We start from the raw sequence: 19,001 nt of genomic DNA on the forward strand, positions 1-19,001 counted from the left end.
AACTCTGACCCACAAGTGCCTCCCCCCCCCCCACCAACAAAGGACACGGCCACGGGGGCGGCTTTTCTCATTTCTTTATAAATTTCTGTGGGGCGGGAGATGTGGGGCGGGGGATGTGGGGCGGGACACACACCCCACTTGGGGGGCGCAGTTGGGGGTCTGGGGGGGACACACACTTGGGGGGCGGAGGGGACACGCTTGGGGGGGGGGGGGGCTCAGAAATGCGCCGTCACCCGGTCGATCTCCAGCAGGTCCTCCAGGATCTGTGGGGAGAAGGAGGATGTGTGGGGCACGACGTGTGGGGCACGACGTGTGGGGCACGACGTGTGGGGCAGAGAGAGGCCCGGGACACATCTATGGGGCAGAGGGAGGCCTGGGACACGGCTGTGGGGCAGAGCAGCCCTCCTTTGTGCACCAGAGCCCTGTGGGGCTGAGGGAAGCCTGCCCCACATCCCTGCCCCACATCCAGGCCCCGTTGTTCTGCCCCACAACCCAGCCCCATTGCCCAGCCCCACATCCCTGCCCCACATCCAAACCCCATGGCCCTGCCCCACGGGCCACCCCACATCCCCCCTGCCCCACAACTCAGCCCCATAGCCCAACCCAACAGCCCTGCCGCACAACCCAGCCCCACAGCCCTGCCCCATAGCAGCCCCATCCCAGCCCCACATCCCAGCCCCCCATCCCTGCCCCATAGCTGCCCCACAGCTGCCCCACTGACGATGTCGGGGGTGGTGCCGATCTTCTTGGCCAGCTCCCCCCGCTCCACGGCCCAGCCCCACATCCCAGCCCCACATCCCAGCCCCATAGCAGCCCCGTCCCAGCCCCACATCCCAGCCCCCCATCCCTGCCCCATAGCTGCCCCACAGCTGCCCCACTGACGATGTCGGGGGTGGTGCCGATCTTCTTGGCCAGCTCCCCCCGCTCCACGGCCCAGCCCCACATCCCAGCTCCACATCCCAGCCCCACATCCCTGCCCCATAGCTGCCCCATCCCAGCCCCACATCCCAGCCCCACATCCCTGCCCCATAGCTGCCCCACAGCTGCCCCACTGACGATGTCGGGGGTGGTGCCGATCTTCTTGGCCAGCTCCCCCCGCTCCACGGCCCAGCCCCACATCCCAGCTCCACATCCCAGCCCCACATCCCTGCCCCATAGCTGCCCCATCCCAGCCCCACATCCCAGCCCCACATCCCTGCCCCATAGCTGCCCCACAGCTGCCCCACTGACGATGTCGGGGGTGGTGCCGATCTTCTTGGCCAGCTCCCCCCGCTCCATGGTGCTCAGATACAGGAACCGGCTCAGCAGTTCCCCGTCCAGCACGTTCCGCACAGCGTTCTGCAGCGCCCGCCGCTCCGAGGCCAGCAGCCTGCGGGGACGGGGACACTGGGGACACTGGGGATACTGGGGATACTGGGGGGACAGGGGACACTGGGGGGGACAGGGGACACTGGGGACACTGGGGATATTGGGGACACTGGGGATACTGGGGGGACAGGGGACACTGGGGACATTGGGGGGACAGGGGGGACAGGGGATACTGGGGATACTGGGGGATACTGGGGATACTGGGGGGACAGTGGGGATACTGGGGATACTGGGGGGGACAGGGGACACTGGGGGGACAGGGGACACTGGGGATACTGGGGACACTGGGGATACTGGGGATACTGGGGGGACAGGGGACACTGGGGATATTGGGGGACATTGGGGGGACGGGGGACACTGGGGACACTGGGGATACTGGGGACACTGCGGGGACAGGGGGGACAGGGGACACTGGGGGGACAGGGGACACTGGGGACATTGGGGGGACAGGGGGGACAGGGGATACTGGGGATACTGGGGGGACAGGGGACACTGGTGGGGACAGGGGGGGACGGGGGACACTGGGGATACTGGGGACACTGGGGATACTGGGGGGACACTGGGGATACTGGGGATATTGGGGACACTGGGGACATTGGGGGGACAGGGGGGACAGGGGACACTGGGGACACTGGGGATACTGGGGACACTGGGGATATTTGGGACACTGGGGATACTGGGGGGACACTGGGGACACTGGGGATATTGGGGACACTGGGGATACTGGGGGGACACTGGGGATATTGGGGGACACTGGGGATACTGGGGATACTGGGGGGGACAGGGGACACTTGGGATACTGGGGATATTGGGGATATTGGGGGACACTGGGGGGACACTGGGGGGGACAGGGGACACTGGGGATACTGGGGATATTGGGGGGACACTGGGGATACTGGGGGGACAGGGGACACTGGGGATATTGGGGATACTGGGGGGACAGTGGGGATACTGGGGATACTGGGGATATTGGGGACACTGGGGATACTGGGGATACTGGGGGGACACTGGGGATACTGGGGGGACAGGGGACACTGGGGATATTGGGGATACTGGGGGGACAGTGGGGATATTGGGGATATTGGGGGGACACTGGGGATACTGGGGATACTGGGGATATTGGGGACACTGGGGATACTGGGGATACTGGGGGGACACTGGGGATACTGGGGATACTGGGGGGACAGGGGACACTGGGGGGGACAGGGGACACTGGGGATATTGGGGGGACATTGGGGGGACAGGGGACACTAGGGATACTGGGGATACTGGGGATACTGGAGGGACAGGGGGGACAGGGGGGGACAGGGGGACACTGGGGGGACAGGGGACACTGGGGATACTGGGGATACTGGGGATATTGGGGACACGGGGGGGGGACAGTGGACACTGGGGATACTGGGGATACTGGGGATATTGGGGACACTGGGGATACTGGGGGGACACTGGGGATACTGGGGATATTGGGGGGACATTGGGGGGACACTGGGGGGGACAGCGGACACTGGGGACACTGGGGATATTGGGGGGACAGGGGACACTGGGGACACTGGGGGGACACTGGGGATACTGGGGATACTGGGGGGATACTGGGGGGATACTGGGGGGACAGGGGGGACAGGGGACACTGGGGACACTGGGGACACTGGGGGGGACTGGGGGGACTGGGGATACTGGGGGGACAGGGGACACTGGGGACACTGGGGGGACACTGGGGATACTGGGAATACTGGGGATATTGGGGGATACTGGGGATACTGGGGATATTGGGGGGACAGGGGACACTGGGGGGACAGGGGACACTGGGGATACTGGGGATATTGGGGATATTGGGGATACTGGGGATACTGGGGGGACAGGGGGAACACTGGGGACACTGGGGACACTGGGGATATTGGGGATACTGGGGGGGACAGGGGACACTGGGGACATTGGGGGGACAGGGGGGACAGGGGATACTGGGGATACTGGGGACACTGGGGATATTGGGGACACTGGGGGGACAGGGGACACTGGGGGGACAGTGGGGATACTGGGGATACTGGGGATACTGGGGGGACAGTGGGGATATTGGGGGACACTGGGGGACACTGGGGATAGTGGAGACACTGGGGATACTGGGGATACTGGGGGGACAGGGGGGACACTGGGGACATTGGGGACACTGGGGATACTGGGGGGACACTGGGGGGACAGGGGACACTGGGGATACTGGGGATACTGGAGATACTGGGGATACTGGGGGGACACTGGGGATACTGGGGGGACAGGGGATACTGGGGATACTGGGGGACAGGGGACACTGGGGGGACAGGGGATACTGGGGATACTGGGGGGACAGGGGGGACAGGGGACACTGGTGACATTGGGGGGACAGGGGGGACAGGGGACACTGGGGATACTGGGGATACTGGGGGGACAGGGGACACTGGGGACATTGGGGGGACAGGGGGGACAGGGGATACTGGGGATACTGGGGATATTGGGGGGACATTGGGGGGACACTGGGGACACTGGGGATATTGGGGACACTGGGGATACTGGGGACACTGGGGATATTGGGGACACTGGGGGGACACTGGGGGGACAGTGGGGATACTGGGGATATTGGGGACACTGGAGATACTGGGGATACTGGGGACACTGGGGATACTGGGGGGACACTGGGGATACTGGGGACACTGGGGATACTGGGGGGACAGGGGACACTGGGGATACTGGGGGGACATTGGGGGGACACTGGGGGACACTGGGGACACTGGGGATACTGGGGGGACACTGGGGATATTGGGGGACACTGGGGATACTGGGGATATTGGGGACACTGGGGATATTGGGGACACTGGGGGGACAGGGGACACTGGGGATACTGGGGATACTGGGGGCACAGGGGGGACAGGGAACACTGGGGACATTGGGGGGACAGGGGGGACAGGGGATACTGGTGATACTGGAGGGACAGGGGGGACAGGGGGGGACAGGGGGACACTGGGGTGACAGGGGACACTGGGGATACTGGGGATACTAGGGATATTGGGGACACTGGGGGGGGGACAGTGGACACTGGGGATACTGGGGATACTGGGATACTGGGGGGACAGGGGGGGACAGGGGGACACTGGGGGGACAGGGGACACTGGGGATACTGGGGATACTGGGGATACTGGGGATACTGGGGGGACAGGGGACACTGGTGGGGACAGGGGGGGACGGGGGACACTGGGGACACTAGAGGACAGTGGGGATACTGGGGATACTGGGGGGACAGGGGACACTGGGGATACTGGGGATACTGGGGGGACAGGGGACGCTGGGGGGGACGGGGGACACTGGGGACACTGGGGACACTGGGGATATTGGGGATACTGGGGGGACAGGGGACACTGGGGATACTGGGGACACTGGGGATATTGGGGATACTGGGGGGACAGGGGACACTGGGGGGGACAGGGGACACTGGGGACACTGGGGGGACACTGGGGATACTGGGAATACTGGGGACACTGGGGATATTGGGGACACTGGGGGGACAGTGGGGATATTGGGGATATTGGGGGGACACTGGGGACACTGGAGACACTGGGGATATTGGGGACAGTGGGGGGACACTGGGGGACCCCCCACAACAATGTGGGGCAGGGGGGTGCCATGGGGAAGCTGTGTGTGTGTGTGGGGGCGCTACGGGGGTGCCGTGGGGCAGTTGTGGGGCAGGCTATGGGGCAGTACCGGAAGGCACGGGGGTTGAGGCCGGCGATGTGGGGCAGGGGCGGTGCCGTGGGGAGGCTGTATGTGTGTGGGGCGCTACGGGGGTGCCGTGGGGCAGTTGTGGGGCAGGCTGTGGGTCGCTATGGGGCAGGCTGTGGGTCGCTATGGGGCAGTACCAGGAAGGCGCAGGGGTTGAGGCCAGCGATGTGGGGCAGGGCAGTGCCAAGGGGAAGCTCTGTGTGTGTGTGTGGGGCGCTACGGGGGTGCCATGGGGCAGTTGTGGGGCAGGCTGTGGGTCGCTATGGGGCAGGCTGTGGGTCGCTATGGGGCAGGCTGTGGGGCAGTACCGGAAGGCACGGGGGTTGAGGCCGGCGATGTGGGGCAGGGCGGTGCCCAGGGCGTTCTGCAGCATCAGCAGCCGCCGGTAGGTTTTCTCCTGCATCGGCAGCAGCAGCCCCAGCCCCCCTCCAGCGTGGCTGTGGGGCACGAGGGGGGGGGTCAGTGGGGCGGGGGGGGCACTTATGGGGCAGGGGGGGCACTTGTGGGGCAGGGGGGGCCGGGGAAATGGGCGGGGGGGGGGAAGGTGTGTGTGCCCCGCTCCCCAAATGTGCCCCCCCCCCCTCCCAGCACCCCCCCACCTCAAACCAGCCCCCCCAGCCCCCCAAGTTCCCCCCCCCCGATCCCCCCCCAGCCCCCCAAGTGCCCCCCCAATCCCCCCAGGCCTCCAAGTGACCCCTAAGTGTCGTCCCCCCCCCAGCCCCCCAAGTGCCCCCCAGGCTCCCAAGTGCCCCCCCCACCCCTTAAGTTCCCCCCGACCCCCCCCAAGTGCCCCCCCGACCCTCCCCCAGCCCCCCAAGTGCCCCCCCACAGGCCTCCAAGTTCCCCCCACCCCCCCAAATTCCCCCCGACCCCTCCCCACCCCCTAAGTGCCCCCCCTGACCCCCCCCAGCCCACCAAGTGCCCCCCCCCACCCCTTAAGTGCCCCCCCTGACCCCCCCCAGCCCACCAAGTGCCCCCCCCACCCCTTAAGTGCCCCCCCTGACCCCCCCCAGCCCCCCAAGTGCCCCCCCCACCCCTTAAGTGCCCCCCGACCCCCCCCCCGGGCCCCCCCGTGGCCCCCCCCAGGCTCCCAAGTTCCCCCCTGACCCCTCCCCAGCCCCCCAAGTGCCCCCCCACCCCCTAAGTGGCCCCCCGACCCTCCCCCAGCCCCCCAAATGCCCCCCCACCCCTTAAGTTCCCCTCGACCCCCCCCAAGTGCCCCCCCACCCCCTAAGTGGCCCCCCCTCCCCCAGCCCCTCAAGTGCCCCCCCTTAAGTTCCCCCCGACCCCCCCAAGTGCCCCTCCTGACCCCCCCAGCCCCCCAAGTGCCTCCCCTGACCCCCACCCCCCCAAGTTCCCCCCAACCCCCCCCCAGCCCCCCAAGTGCCCCCCCCCGCCCCCGCTCACCGAACCAGGTGATGTGCTTGTTGTCCCAGGCGGAGGAGCGGCGGGGGGGTCCCTCGCTGCCCCCCCGGCAGGGGGTGCGCCAGAAGGTGTTGACGTGGGCCCCCACGTGGAAATCGGCCCGACGCAGCAGGCGCAGCCCCCCAAAGCTCTCCTTGGCTGGGGGGGGGACAGGGGGGGGGACACATGGCACCACGGCAACGTGGCGCCGAACACACCCAGTACAGCCCAGTATGGCCCAGTGAGGCCTAGTGCGGCCTAATGAGGCCTAGTGCGGCCCAGCGAGGCCTACTGTGACCTAGTGAGGCCTAGGAAGGCCCAGTAAAGCCCAGTACATCCCAGTACAGCCCAGTGCAGCCCAGCACGGCCCAGTACAGCATGGCACTGAACACACCCAATACGGCCCAGTATGGCCCAGTGAGGCCTAGCATGGCCCAGTGAGGCCTAGTGCGGCCCAGTGAGGCCTAGTGTGACCTAGTGAGGCCTAGGGAGGCCCAGTAAAGCCCAGTACATCCCAGTATAGCCCAGTGCGGCCCACTGAGGCCTAGCATGGCCCAGTGCGGCACGGCACTGAAACCCACCCAGTATGGCCCAGTATATCCCAGTATGGCCCTTGAGGCCCAATGAGGCCTAGCATGGCCCAGTACAACCCAGTATGGCCTAGTGAGGCCTAGTACAGTCCACTACGGTATGGCACTGAACCCAGCCAGTACAGCCCAGTACAGGCCAGTACGGCCTAGTGAGGCCTAGTACAGCCCAGTAGAACCCAGTATGGCCTAGTGCAGCCCAGTAGAGCCCAGTATGGCCCAGTAGAGCCCAGTGAGGCCTAGTGCAGCCCAGTACACGCCAGTACGACCCAGTACGGCCTAGTGAGGCCTAGTACAGCCCAGTAGAACCCAGTACGGCCTAGTGCAGCCCAGTAGAGCCCAGTATGGCCCAGTAGAGCCCAGTGAGGCCTAGTGCAGCCCAGTACGGCCTAGTGAGGCCCGGTGCGGCCTGGTGAGGCCCAGTACAGCCTAGTATGGCCCAGTACGGCCCAGTACAGCCCAGTGTGGCCTAGTGTGGCCCAGTGAGGCCTAGTACGGCCTAGTACATCCCAGTACATCCCAGTACGGCCCAGTGTGGGGTGACTCACCCTCGGGCAGGTACATGTAGACCAGCAGGTTCCGGTCCCGGTCGGACACTGCGGGAACGGGGACAGCGAGTTACTGGGAGCCCCATGGCCACCAGCCCCACGGCAGCGTTGGTAGCCCCACAGCAATGATGATGGTAGCCCCACGGCAGGGCTGGTAGCCCCACGGCAGCGTTGGTAGCCCTGTGGCAGTGTTGGTAGCCCCGTGGCAGTGTTGGTAGCCCCGTGGCAGTGTCACAGCCCCATAGCAATGACGGTAGCCCCATGGCACTCCTGGTAGCCCCACGGCAGTGTTGGTAGCCCCACGGCAGTGCCGGTAGTCCCATAACCACCAGCCCCACGGCAGTGTCGGTAGCCCTGTGGCAATGATGGTAGCCCCACGGCAGCACCGGTAGCCCCATGGCAGCACCGGTAGCCCCATGACCACCAACTCCACAGCAGCATTGGTAGCCCCGTGGCAGCGTTGGTAGCCCCATGACCACCAGCCCCATGGCAGCATTGATAGCCCTGTGGCAGCGTTGGTAGCCCCATGGCAATGTCACAACCCCATAGCAATGATGGTAGCCCCACGGCAGCGTTGGTAGCCCCATGACCACCAACCCCACGGCAGCGTTGCTAGCCCTGTCGCAGCGTTGGTAGCCCCGTGGCAGTGCTGGTAGCCCCATGACCACCAGCCCCATGGCAGCACCATCAGCCCCATGGCACTCCTGGTAGCCCCAGGGCAGTGTTGGTAGCCCCAGGGCAGTGTTGGTAGCCCCGTGGCAGCGCTGGTAGCCCCATGACCACCAATAGCCCTGTGGCAATGATGGTAGCCCCATGGCAGCGTTGGTAGCCCCATGACCACCAACCCCACGGCAGCGTTGGTAGCCCTGTGGCAGCGTTGGTAGCCCCGTGGCAGCGTTGGTAGCCCCGTGGCAGTGCTGGTAGCCCCATGACCACCAATAGCCCTGTGGCAATGATGGTAGCCCCACGGCAGCGTTGGTAGCCCCATGACCACCAACCCCACGGCAGTGTTGGTAGCCCCGTGGCAGCGTTGGTAGCCCCATGGCAGTGCTGGTAGCCCCATGACCACCAGCCCCACGGCAGCACCATCAGCCCCATGGCACTCCTGGTAGCCCCAGGGCAGTGTTGGTAGCCCCGTGGCAGCGCTGGTAGCCCCATGACCACCAATAGCCCTGTGGCAATGATGGTGGCCCCACGGCAGTGTTGGTAGCCCCATGACCACCAACCCCACGGCAGCGTTGGTAGCCCCGTGACAGCGTTGGTAGCCCCGTGGCAATACCACAGCCCCACAGCAGCGTTACTAGCCCCACGCGCCCCCCCCACCAAGCCCCAGCTAGCCCCGTGGCCACCCGAGCCATACCCAGGAAGCCCAGCTGGCTGCTGTCCACCATGAAGTCCACGCTGTAGACCTCCAGGGGCTTGGCGTCCTACGGAGGAGACCAACCGAGGGCGACGTGAGGTGAGGTGGGCCACCACCAACCGCCTTCCTCGACCAGCGGGTTCCGGGCTGGGGTGGCTAGTTAAACCCCCCGGGGTGGCTAGTTACCCACCCGGCTGACGAGGGAGAGGGTCTTGCTCTCCTCCTGGTAGCGCAGGAGGGAGATGCTCTTCATGAGGTCGGCCGCCAGGATGAAGTTCTTGACGCTGATCATCTGGTGGATGTAGAGCTGGGTGTCGATGAAGGCCATCCCCGTCAGGTCGTTGTCCTTCAGGCTCCACAGGAAGATCTTGAGGGGGTGGGGACGGGACAACGGGGTCACCACGGTGGCCCACGAAATCAACAGGTGGCCCCCGAGATCCCCCCAGGTGGCCCAAACCCCCCTAAGTGTCCCCAAGAACCTCAGGTGTCCAACCAGGAACATCTCCATGATGTCCAGGATGAGGATCTGGGGGGGGGAAACAGAGGTGGGACAACCCCAAAGCCACCCCAAGTGTCCCCCAACACCCCCAGGTGACCTCTGAGACCCCCAGGTGGCTCCTACACCCTAAGTGTCCCCAAGAACCTCAGGTGTCCAACCAGGAACATCTCCATGATGTCCAGGATGAGGATCTGGGAGGGGTACGGGGGGACACAAGGGGACACACAAGCTGGGACACCCCCAAAGCCACCCCAAGGGTCCCCCAACACCCCCAGGTGGCCCCCGAGACCCCTCAGGTGGCCCAAACCCCCTAAGTGTCCCCAAGAACCTCAGGTGTCCAACCAGGAACATCTCCATGATGTCCAGGATGAGGATCTGGGAGGGGTATGGGGGGACACGGGGGGACACACAAGCTGGGACACCCGCAAAGCCACCCCAAGGGTCCCCCAACACCCCCAGGTGGCCTCTGAGACCCCCAGGTGGCCCCCAAGACCCCTCAGGTGGCCCAAACCCCCTCAGTGTCCCCAAGAACCTCAGGTGTCCAACCAGGACCACCTCCATGATGTCCACGATGAGGATCTGGGAGGGGTACGGGGGGACACGGGGAGGGACACAAGCTGGGACACCCCCAAAGCCACCCCAAGGGTCCCCCAAGACCCCCAGGTGGCCCCCGAGACCCCCCGGGTGGCCCAAACCCCCTAAGTGTCCCCAAGAACCTCAGGTGTCCAACCAGGACCACCTCCATGATGTCCAGGATGAGGATCTGGGAGGGGTACGGGAGGACACAGGGGGGGACACAAGCTGGGACACCCCCAAAGCCACCCCAAGGGTCCCCCAACACCCCCAGGTGGCCTCTGAGACCCCCAGGTGGCCCCAACCCCCTAAGTGTCCCCAAGAACCTCAGGTGTCCAACCAGGAACATCTCCATAATGTCCATGATGAGGATCTGGGAGGGGTACGGGGGGACACGGGGGGACACACAAGCTGGGACACCCCCAAAGCCACCCCAAGGGTCCCCCAACACCCCCAGGTGGCCTCTGAGACCCCCAGGTGGCCCCCGAGACCCCTTAGGTGGCCCCCACACCCTAAGTGTCCCCAAGAACCTCAGGTGTCCAACCAGGACCACCTCCATGATGTCCAGGATGAGGATCTGGGAGGGGTACGGGGGGACACAGGGGGACACACAAGCTGGGACACCCCCAAAGCCACCCCAAGGGTCCCCCAACACCCCCAGGTGGCCTCTGAGACCCCCAGGTGGCCCCCGAGACCCCTCAGGTGGCCCAAACCCCCTAAGTGTCCCCAAGAACCTCAGGTGTCCAACCAGGACCACCTCGACGACGTCCATGATGAGGATCTTGGCGGGGACAAGATCCTCATCATGGAGTTGGGACACCCCCAAAGCCACCCCGGGTGTCCCCTGAGACCCCCCAGGTGTCCCCAGACCCTCACTGTCCCCCCCTCCCCTGTCCCGGGTGGCCCGGTGGCACCTTCTGGCCGATGGCGGAGACGAGGTAGCCGTTGCAGTGACAGAGGGCGGTGACGGGTCCCTTCTGCTCCTTCTCGTAAAGGACCTTGAACTTGTTCTTGGTCAGGGGTTGCCCCGGCTCCGGGACCACCTCGATGATGTCCATGATGAGGATCTGGGGGGGGGGACACGGGAGGGGGACACCCCCAAAGTCACCCCGGGTGTCCCCTGAGACCCTCCAGTGTCACCCGAACCCCTTGAGTGTCCCTCAGACCCTCCAGTGGCCCCAAACCCCCTGAGAACCTCAGGTGTCCACCAGGACCATCTCCAGGACGTCCATGATGAGGATCTGGGGGGGGGACGGGATGTGGGGGGGGACACCCCCAAAGCCACCCCGGGTGTCCCCTGAGACCCTTCGGTGTCCCCTGAGACCCCCCAGGTGGCCCCTGACCCCCCTGAGACCCTCCAGTGGCCCCAAAACCCCTGAGAACCTCAGGTGTCCACCAGGACCATCTCCAGGATGTCCATGATGAGGACCTGGGAGGGGGGACATGGGGGGGGGGACACCCCCAAAACCACCCCGGGTGTCCCCTGAGACCCTTCGGTGTCCCCTGAGACCCCCCAGGTGGCCCCTGACCCCCCTGAGACCCCCAGGTGGCCCCTGAACCCCCTAAGTGTCCCCAAGAACCTCAGGTGTCCACCAGGACCATCTCCAGGACATCCATGATGAGGATCTGGGGGGGGGGGGGACGTGGGGGGGGGACACCCCCAAAGCCACCCCGGGTGTCCCCTGAGACCCTTCAGTGTCCCCTGCCCCCCCTGAGACCCCCAGGTGGCCCCTGAACCCCCCAAGTGTCCCCAAGAACCTCAGGTGTCCAACCAGGACCATCTCCATGATGTCCATAATGAGGATCTCGGAATGGGGGGGGGGGACATGGGGGGGGACACACACCCCCAACGCCACCTTGGGTGTCCCCCCAGACCCCCAAGTGCCCCCCCCAGACCCTGAGTTGCCCCCCCAAACCTCGAGGTGCCCCCCCAACCCCACCAGATGCCCCCCCCCCCCCCAGACCCTCAGGTGTCCCCTGAATCCCCCAGGTCCCCCCGAAACCCTGGATTTTCCCTCCCCAGCACCCCTGGGTGCCCCCCCAGCCCCATGGGTGCCCCCCCCGAGACCCCGAGGTGCCCCCCCAGACCCCAAGGTGCCCCCCCAGTGGCTCAGGTTCCCCCCCAGCCCCCCCGAGTGTCCCCCAAAACCCTGGATTTTCCCTCCCCAGCACCCCTGGCTGCCCCCCCAGCCCCCTGAGTGCCCCCCCAAGACCCATGGGTGCCCCCCCAGCGGCTCAGGTGCCCCCCCAGACCCCTGAGTGCCCCCCCAGACCCCAAGGTGCCCCCCCAGTGGCTCAGGTTCCCCCCCAGCCCCCCCAGGTATCCCCCAAAACCCTGGATTTTCCCTCCCCAGCACCCCTGGGTGCCCCCCCAGCCCCCTGAGCGCCCCCCCAGACCCCAAGGTGCCCCCCCCAGCGGCTCAGGTGCCCCCCCAGACCCCAAGGTGCCCCCCCAGCGGCTCAGGTGCCCCCCCAGACCCCAAGGTGCCCCCCAGGTATCCCCCAAAACCCTGGATTTTCCCTCCCCAGCACCCCTGGCTTCCCCCCCAACCCCCTGAGGTGCCCCCCCCGAGACCCCGAGGTGCCCCCCCAGCCCCATGGGTGCCCCCCCCAGCGGCTCAGGTGCCCCCCCAGACCCCTGAGTGCCCCCCCAGACCCCAAGGTGCCCCCCCAGTGGCTCAGGTTCCCCCCCAGCCCCCCCGAGTGTCCCCCAAAACCCTGGATTTTCCCTCCCCAGCACCCCTGGGTGCCCCCCCAGCCCCCTGAGTGCCCCCCCAAGACCCATGGGTGCCCCCCCAGCGGCTCAGGTGCCCCCCCAGACCCCTGAGTGCCCCCCCAGACCCCAAGGTGCCCCCCCAGTGGCTCAGGTTCCCCCCCAGCCCCCCCAGGTATCCCCCAAAACCCTGGATTTTCCCTCCCCAGCATCCCTGGCTGCCCCCCCAGCCCCCCGAGGTGCCCCCCCCGAGACCCCGAGGTGCCCCCCCAGCCCCATGGGTGCCCCCCCCAGCGGCTCAGGTGCCCCCCCAGACCCCAAGGTGCCCCCCCAGTGGCTCAGGTTCCCCCCCAGCCCCCCCGAGTGTCCCCTAAAACCCTGGATTTTCCCTCCCCAGCACCCCTGAGTGCCCCCCCAGACCCCAAGGTGCCCCCCCCAGCGGCTCAGGTGCCCCCCCAGACCCCAAGGTGCCCCCCCAGCGGCTCAGGTGCCCCCCCAGACCCCTGAGTGCCCCCCCAGACCCCAAGGTGCCCCCCAGGTATCCCCCAAAACCCTGGATTTTCCCTCCCCAGCACCCCTGGCTGCCCCCCCAGCCCCCTGAGCGCCCCCCCCGAGACCCCGAGGTGCCCCCCCCGGGCTGTCCCCATGTGTGTCCCCCCCCCCAAAGACTCACCCTGCCCCGGCAGGTGACCTCCTCCCCCTGCATGAGGCAGGTCCCCACGGCGATGTACCCCTTGAGCCCCGACACCGTCTCCTCGCTCTTCAGCGACACCGTCTTCATGCAGGTGACGTGTTCCCACTCCTCCAGCTCGATCCTGGCGGGGGGGGGGGGGGGGGACACACACGGGACACAGGGGTAGGATGGGACACCCCCCAAATCCTGGGGTACCGGGGGGAGCCCCCCCCCCACACACACACCCCCCCCCAAAAGCGGTACTGACCGGGTGTTGGGGATGGTCTCCCAGCTGACGGGGGAGATGAGCTGGATGGAGAAGGCTTCCTGCTGAGGGTGGATGTAGCGGTCGTCTGCGGGGGGGGGACACACACGGATACACACACACAAAGGGATGAGGGGGGGGGACACAGGGCTCGGGGGGGGACAGGGGGATCGGGGAGGGGGGTCACAGGAATCAGGGAGGGGGGACAGGGGTCGAGGAGGGGGTACGAGGCACAGAGAGAGGGAGCACAGGGCTCGGGGAGGGGGGGGACAGGGATCGGGGGGGCACGGGGATTGGGGAGGGGGGGACAGGGCTCAAGGAGGGGGGGGGGACAGGGATCGGGGGGGCACGGGGCTTGGGGAGGGGGGACAGGGGTCGAGGAGGGGGTACAAGGCACAGAGAGAGGGGGCACAAGGCTCGGGGAGGGGGGGGACAGGGATCAGGGAGGGGGGACAGGGATCGGGGGGGGCACGGGGATTGGGGAGGGGGGGGACAGGGGTCAAGGAGGGGGGGGGACAGGGATCGAGGGGGACATGAGGCTCAAGGGCGGGGCACAGGGATCAGGGAGGGGGGGACAGAGCTTGGGGGGGGAAGGGGTCAAGGAGTGGGGGGGGGACAGGGATTGGGGGGGCACAGGGCTTGGGGAGGGGGGACAGGGGTCAAGGAGGGGGGGGACACAGGGATCGAGGGGGGCATGAGGCTCGGGGGGGGCACAGGGCTTGGGGGGAGAAGGGGTCAAGGAGTGGGGGGGGACAGGGGTCGGGGGGGCCACGGGGATTGGGGAGGGGGGGGACAGGGGTCAAGGAGTGGGGGGGGACAGGGATTGAGGGGGGCATGAGGCTCAAGGGGGGGGCACAGGGCTTGGGGAGGGGGGTGACAGGGGTCAAGGGGGGGGACAGGGCTCGGGGGGGGGTCATGGGGTTCAGGGGGGGGTCACAGGGCTCAGGGAGGGGGGGGCAAGGTTTGGGGGGAGGGTGGGGGGGGGGACAGGGGGGTGACAGTTGTGGGTGAGGGGGGGTCCCGGGGGGGGTCCCTCTCACCCCTCTCGATGCTCTCGAACTCCTTCTCCTCCCCCGTCATGCGGGGGATGCGGGTGCAGGGGGTGCTGCTGCTGGTGGCCACCGCGTACACCTGGGGGGGGACACGCGTGTCACGGGGGGACACACACACACCAGGGGGACACACGTGTCATGGGGGGGTACTGGGGACACACACACGTGTGTCATGGGAAGGGGGACGGCACACGCTGGGGCAGGGGGGGGACAGACACACCTGAGGGACACGTGTGTCACAGCGGGGGGACGACACGTGTGTCACGGTGGGGGGACATGCGTGTCACGGGAACACACACACACACCAGGGGGACACACGTGTCGGGGGGACACACGTGTCATGGGAACACACACCAGGGGGACACACGTGTCATGGGGGGCACTGGGGACACACACACGTGTGTCATGGGAAGGGGGACGGCACACACTGAGGCGGGGGGGGGACAGACACACCTGAGGGACACGTGTGTCACAGCGGGGGGACGACACGTGTGTCACGGTGGGGGGACATGCGTGTCACGGGAACACACACACACACCAGGGGGACACACGTGTCATGGGGGGTACTGGGGACACACACACGTGTCACGGGAAGGGGGACGGCACACACTGAGGCGGGGGGGGACAGACACACCCGAGGGACACGTGTGTCACGGCGGGGGGACAACACGTGTGTCACGGTGGGGGGACATGCGTGTCACGGGAACACACACACACCCCAGGGGGACACATGTGTCACGGGGGGGCACCGGGGACACACACACGTGTGTCATGGGAAGGGGGATGGCACACACTGGGGCGGGGGGGACAGACACACCTGAGGGACACGTGTGTCATGGCGGGGGAACGACACGGGGGACACACACGTGTCACGGCGGGGGACACACACACACCAGGGGGACACACGTGTCATGGGGGGGCACTGGGGACACACACACGTGTGTCATGGGAAGGGGGACGGCACACACTGGGGCGGGGGGGGGGACAGACACACCTGAGGGACACGTGTGTCATGGGGGGACACACACATGTGTCACAGGGGTACATGCATCATGGGGGGACACGTGTGTCACGGGGGGACGTGTCACGGGGCGATACATGTGTCACGGGGGGATGTGTCACAGGGGGACACGTGTGTCACGGGGGTGGACACGTGTGTCACGGGGGTGGACACATGTCCTGGGGGGACACGTGTCACGGGGAACACGTGTGTCATGGGGGGACACGTCATGGGGGGCACGCGTGTCACGGGGACACGTGTCAGAGGGGGGACACGTGTCACGGGGGGCATATGTGTCACAGGGGGACATGTGTCACGGGGGGACACGTGTCATGGGGGGCACATATGTCATGGGGGGGATACGTGTCACGGGGGGGACACACTGGGGGGGGCCACACGTGTGTCACGGTGTGGGGACACTACACAGTTGAGGGGACACGCGTGTCACGAGAGGGGATACCGAGGGGGACACGTGGGGGGGACGGGACACCAGGGGGGTGCCCTATCGTGATGGGGGGGGCCCTATCATGACGGGGGGGCACCATATCGTGACGGGGGGGCGCCATATCATGACGGGGGGGGTGCTCTATCATGTGGGGGGGTGTCCTATCACACCGGCAGTGCCCTATCGCGATGGGGGGGCGCACTATCGCGACGGGGGGGTGTGCTATCGCGACGGGGGGTTGCCCTATCGCGACGGGGGGGCATCCTATCGCGAGGGGGGGTGCCCATATCGTGCCACAACACCACAAGGGGCGGCCATATCACGCCGGGGGGGGCCCTATCACAATGGGGGGTGCCCTATCGCGACGGGGGGGGTGTCCTATCACAATGGGGGGTGCCCTATCGCGATGGGGGGGTGTGCTATCGCGACGGGGGGGCATCCTATCGCGAGGGGGGGGTGCCCATATCGTGCCACAACACCACAAGGAGTGGCCATATCACGCCGGGGGGTGCCCTATCGCGACCCGGGGGGAGTCCTATCACGACGGGGGGGTGCCCTATCGCGACGGGGGGGTGCTCTATCATGGGGGGGGTGCCCTATCGTGATGGGGGGGTGCCCTATCGCGAAAGGGGGGGCACTCTATTGTGAATGGGGGTGCCCTATCGCAACAGGGGGTGCCCTATCACAATGGGGGGTGCCCTATCGCGACGGGGGGGTGCCCTATCGCGACGGGGGGGGGGGGGGGGGGGGCGCACCTTGGACTCGAGGTGGTAGGCGACGTAGTGCGCGGTGCAGCGCAGGGGGATCTTGCGCACGGGCCAGGGGGCGTCGTAGGAGAGGTAGGCGGGCAGCACGCTGATCCGCAGCTCCCCCTGCGCCCCCCCCCGGGCACCGCGGTCAAGGAGGTGGGGGGGGGGGGGGGTGGGGTGGGGCAGGAACACCCCCCCCTCCAAACCCCTTGGATCCCAACAACACCCCCCCCCCAGATCCCCACCAAACCCTTCGGACACCCCCCCCCCCCCTCCTCAAACATCCCGGGTCCCACCAACCCCCCCCCCAAAAAAAAACCCTACTAAACCCCAACAAACCCCCCCAAACCCCCCCAGACCCCCCCAGGCCCCTACTGGTGTCCCCCCCCCCAAATCCCCCTGGACACCCCCAAACCCACCTCCCTCAAACACCTTCAGACCCCCCCAAACCCCTCCTGGACCCCCCCAAATCCCCCTGGACGCTCCCAAACTCCCCCAGACCCCCCCCCAAATCCCCCCCCCAATCCCCTTCAGACCCCCTCATCCCCCCCAAATTCCCTCCCAAACCCCTCTAGCCCCCCCCAGATCCCCCCAAACTCCCTGGATCCCCTCCCAACCCCCTTCAGACCCCCCCAGATCCCCCCAAAACCCTTCAGACCCCCCCCAGGTCCCCCCAGACCCTCCAAATCCCCCCCCAAACCCCTCCTGGATGCCCCCTAGATCCTCCCAGATCCCCCCCCCAAGCCCACTGGATCCCCTCCCAGTCCCTTCAGACCCCCCCCAACCCCCCCCAGACCCCTCCAAAGCCCCTGGATCCCCTCCCAAACCACTTCAGACCCCCCCAGACCCCCCCAAAACCCTTCAGACCCCCCCCCAGATCCCCCCAGACCCTCCAAATCCCCCCCCAAACCCCTCCTGGATGCCCCCTAGATCCTCCCACATCCCCCCCCAAGCCCACTGGATCCCCTCCCAGTCCCTTCAGACCCCCCCCAACCCCCCCCAGAGCCCCTGGATCCCCTCCCAAACCACTTTAGAGCCCCCCAGACCCCCCCAAAACCCTTCAGACCCCCCCCCCAGATCCCCCCAGACCCTCCAAATCCCCCCCCAAACCCCTCCTGGATGCCCCCTAGATCCTCCCAGATCCCCCCCAAGCCCACTGGATCCCCTCCCAATCCCTTCACGCCCCCCCCAAACCCCCCCCAGACCCCTCAAAGCCCCCCCCCCCCCCCACCTGCCGTTGAAGTAGAGGAAGCCCTTGGGGCAGTTGACGTTGTGAAAGGGGGCGAAGGACTCGACGGAGCCGTCGATGGTCATGGGGTGCAGGGCGCAGGGCCCCCCGCGCCGTCACCAGCAGCCAGTGCGGGGAGGGGCCGCAGATAAACACCTGGGGGCGGGGGGGGGACACAGAGTGAAGTCGGGGGGGACGGACCACACATATCCCCAGGGAGGGGATCCGGAGGGGTTTGGAGGGAATGGAGGGGGCTGAAGGGGTTTGGAGGGGATCTGGGGGGTCTGAAGAGGTTGGGGGGGTCTGAAGGGGTTTGGGAGGGGATCCAGGGGGGTTGGGGGGATCTGAGCGGGGGTCTGAAGGGGTTTGGGGGGGTGTGGGGAGGTTTGGGAGGGAATTTGGGGGGGGTCTAGGGGGATCTGGGGGGGTCTGAAGGGGTTTGGGGAGAGGATTTGGGGGAGTTTGGGGGATCTGGGGGGTCTGAAGGGGTTTGGGAGGGGATTTGGGGGGGGTCTGAAGAGGTTGGGGGGTCTGAAGGGGTTTGGAAGGGGATCCAGGGGGTTGGGGGATCTGAGCGGGGTCTGAAGGCATTTGGGGGGACCTGGGGGGGTCAGAAGGGGTTTGGGAGGGGATTTGGGGGGCTTTGGGGGGATCTGGAGGGGGTCTGAAGGGGTTTGGGGGGGTGTGGGGAGGTTTGAGAGGGAATTTGGGGGGGTCTAGGGGGATCTGGGGGGCCTGAAGTGGTTTGGGAGAGGATTTGGGGGAGTTTGGGGGGATCTGGGGGGGTCTGAAG

At 67.0% G+C, this 19,001-nt stretch overlaps 1 protein-coding gene across 1 annotated transcript; it reads right to left on the minus strand.

Moving 5' to 3' along the window:
- Window positions 1–215: 215 nt before the first annotated feature.
- On the minus strand, window positions 216–18,364 carry LOC141478962 (cleavage and polyadenylation specificity factor subunit 1-like; the record flags this gene model as incomplete). The annotated part of the gene is given in 14 exon segments (XM_074167900.1): window positions 216–263; window positions 1,231–1,369; window positions 5,421–5,538; window positions 6,520–6,675; window positions 7,652–7,699; window positions 9,012–9,078; window positions 9,202–9,378; window positions 10,998–11,150; window positions 13,470–13,611; window positions 13,738–13,822; window positions 14,775–14,865; window positions 16,987–17,109; window positions 18,217–18,303; window positions 18,305–18,364. Coding segments are annotated over 14 exon segments (1,494 nt in total), but the record flags the coding sequence as incomplete, so codon positions are not given.
- Between the last annotated feature and the right edge of the window lie 637 nt (window positions 18,365–19,001).

The sequence above is a fragment of the Numenius arquata genome, unplaced genomic scaffold, assembly GCF_964106895.1.
Source record: "Numenius arquata unplaced genomic scaffold, bNumArq3.hap1.1 HAP1_SCAFFOLD_1202, whole genome shotgun sequence".
NCBI classification, from domain to species: domain Eukaryota; kingdom Metazoa; phylum Chordata; class Aves; order Charadriiformes; family Scolopacidae; genus Numenius; species Numenius arquata.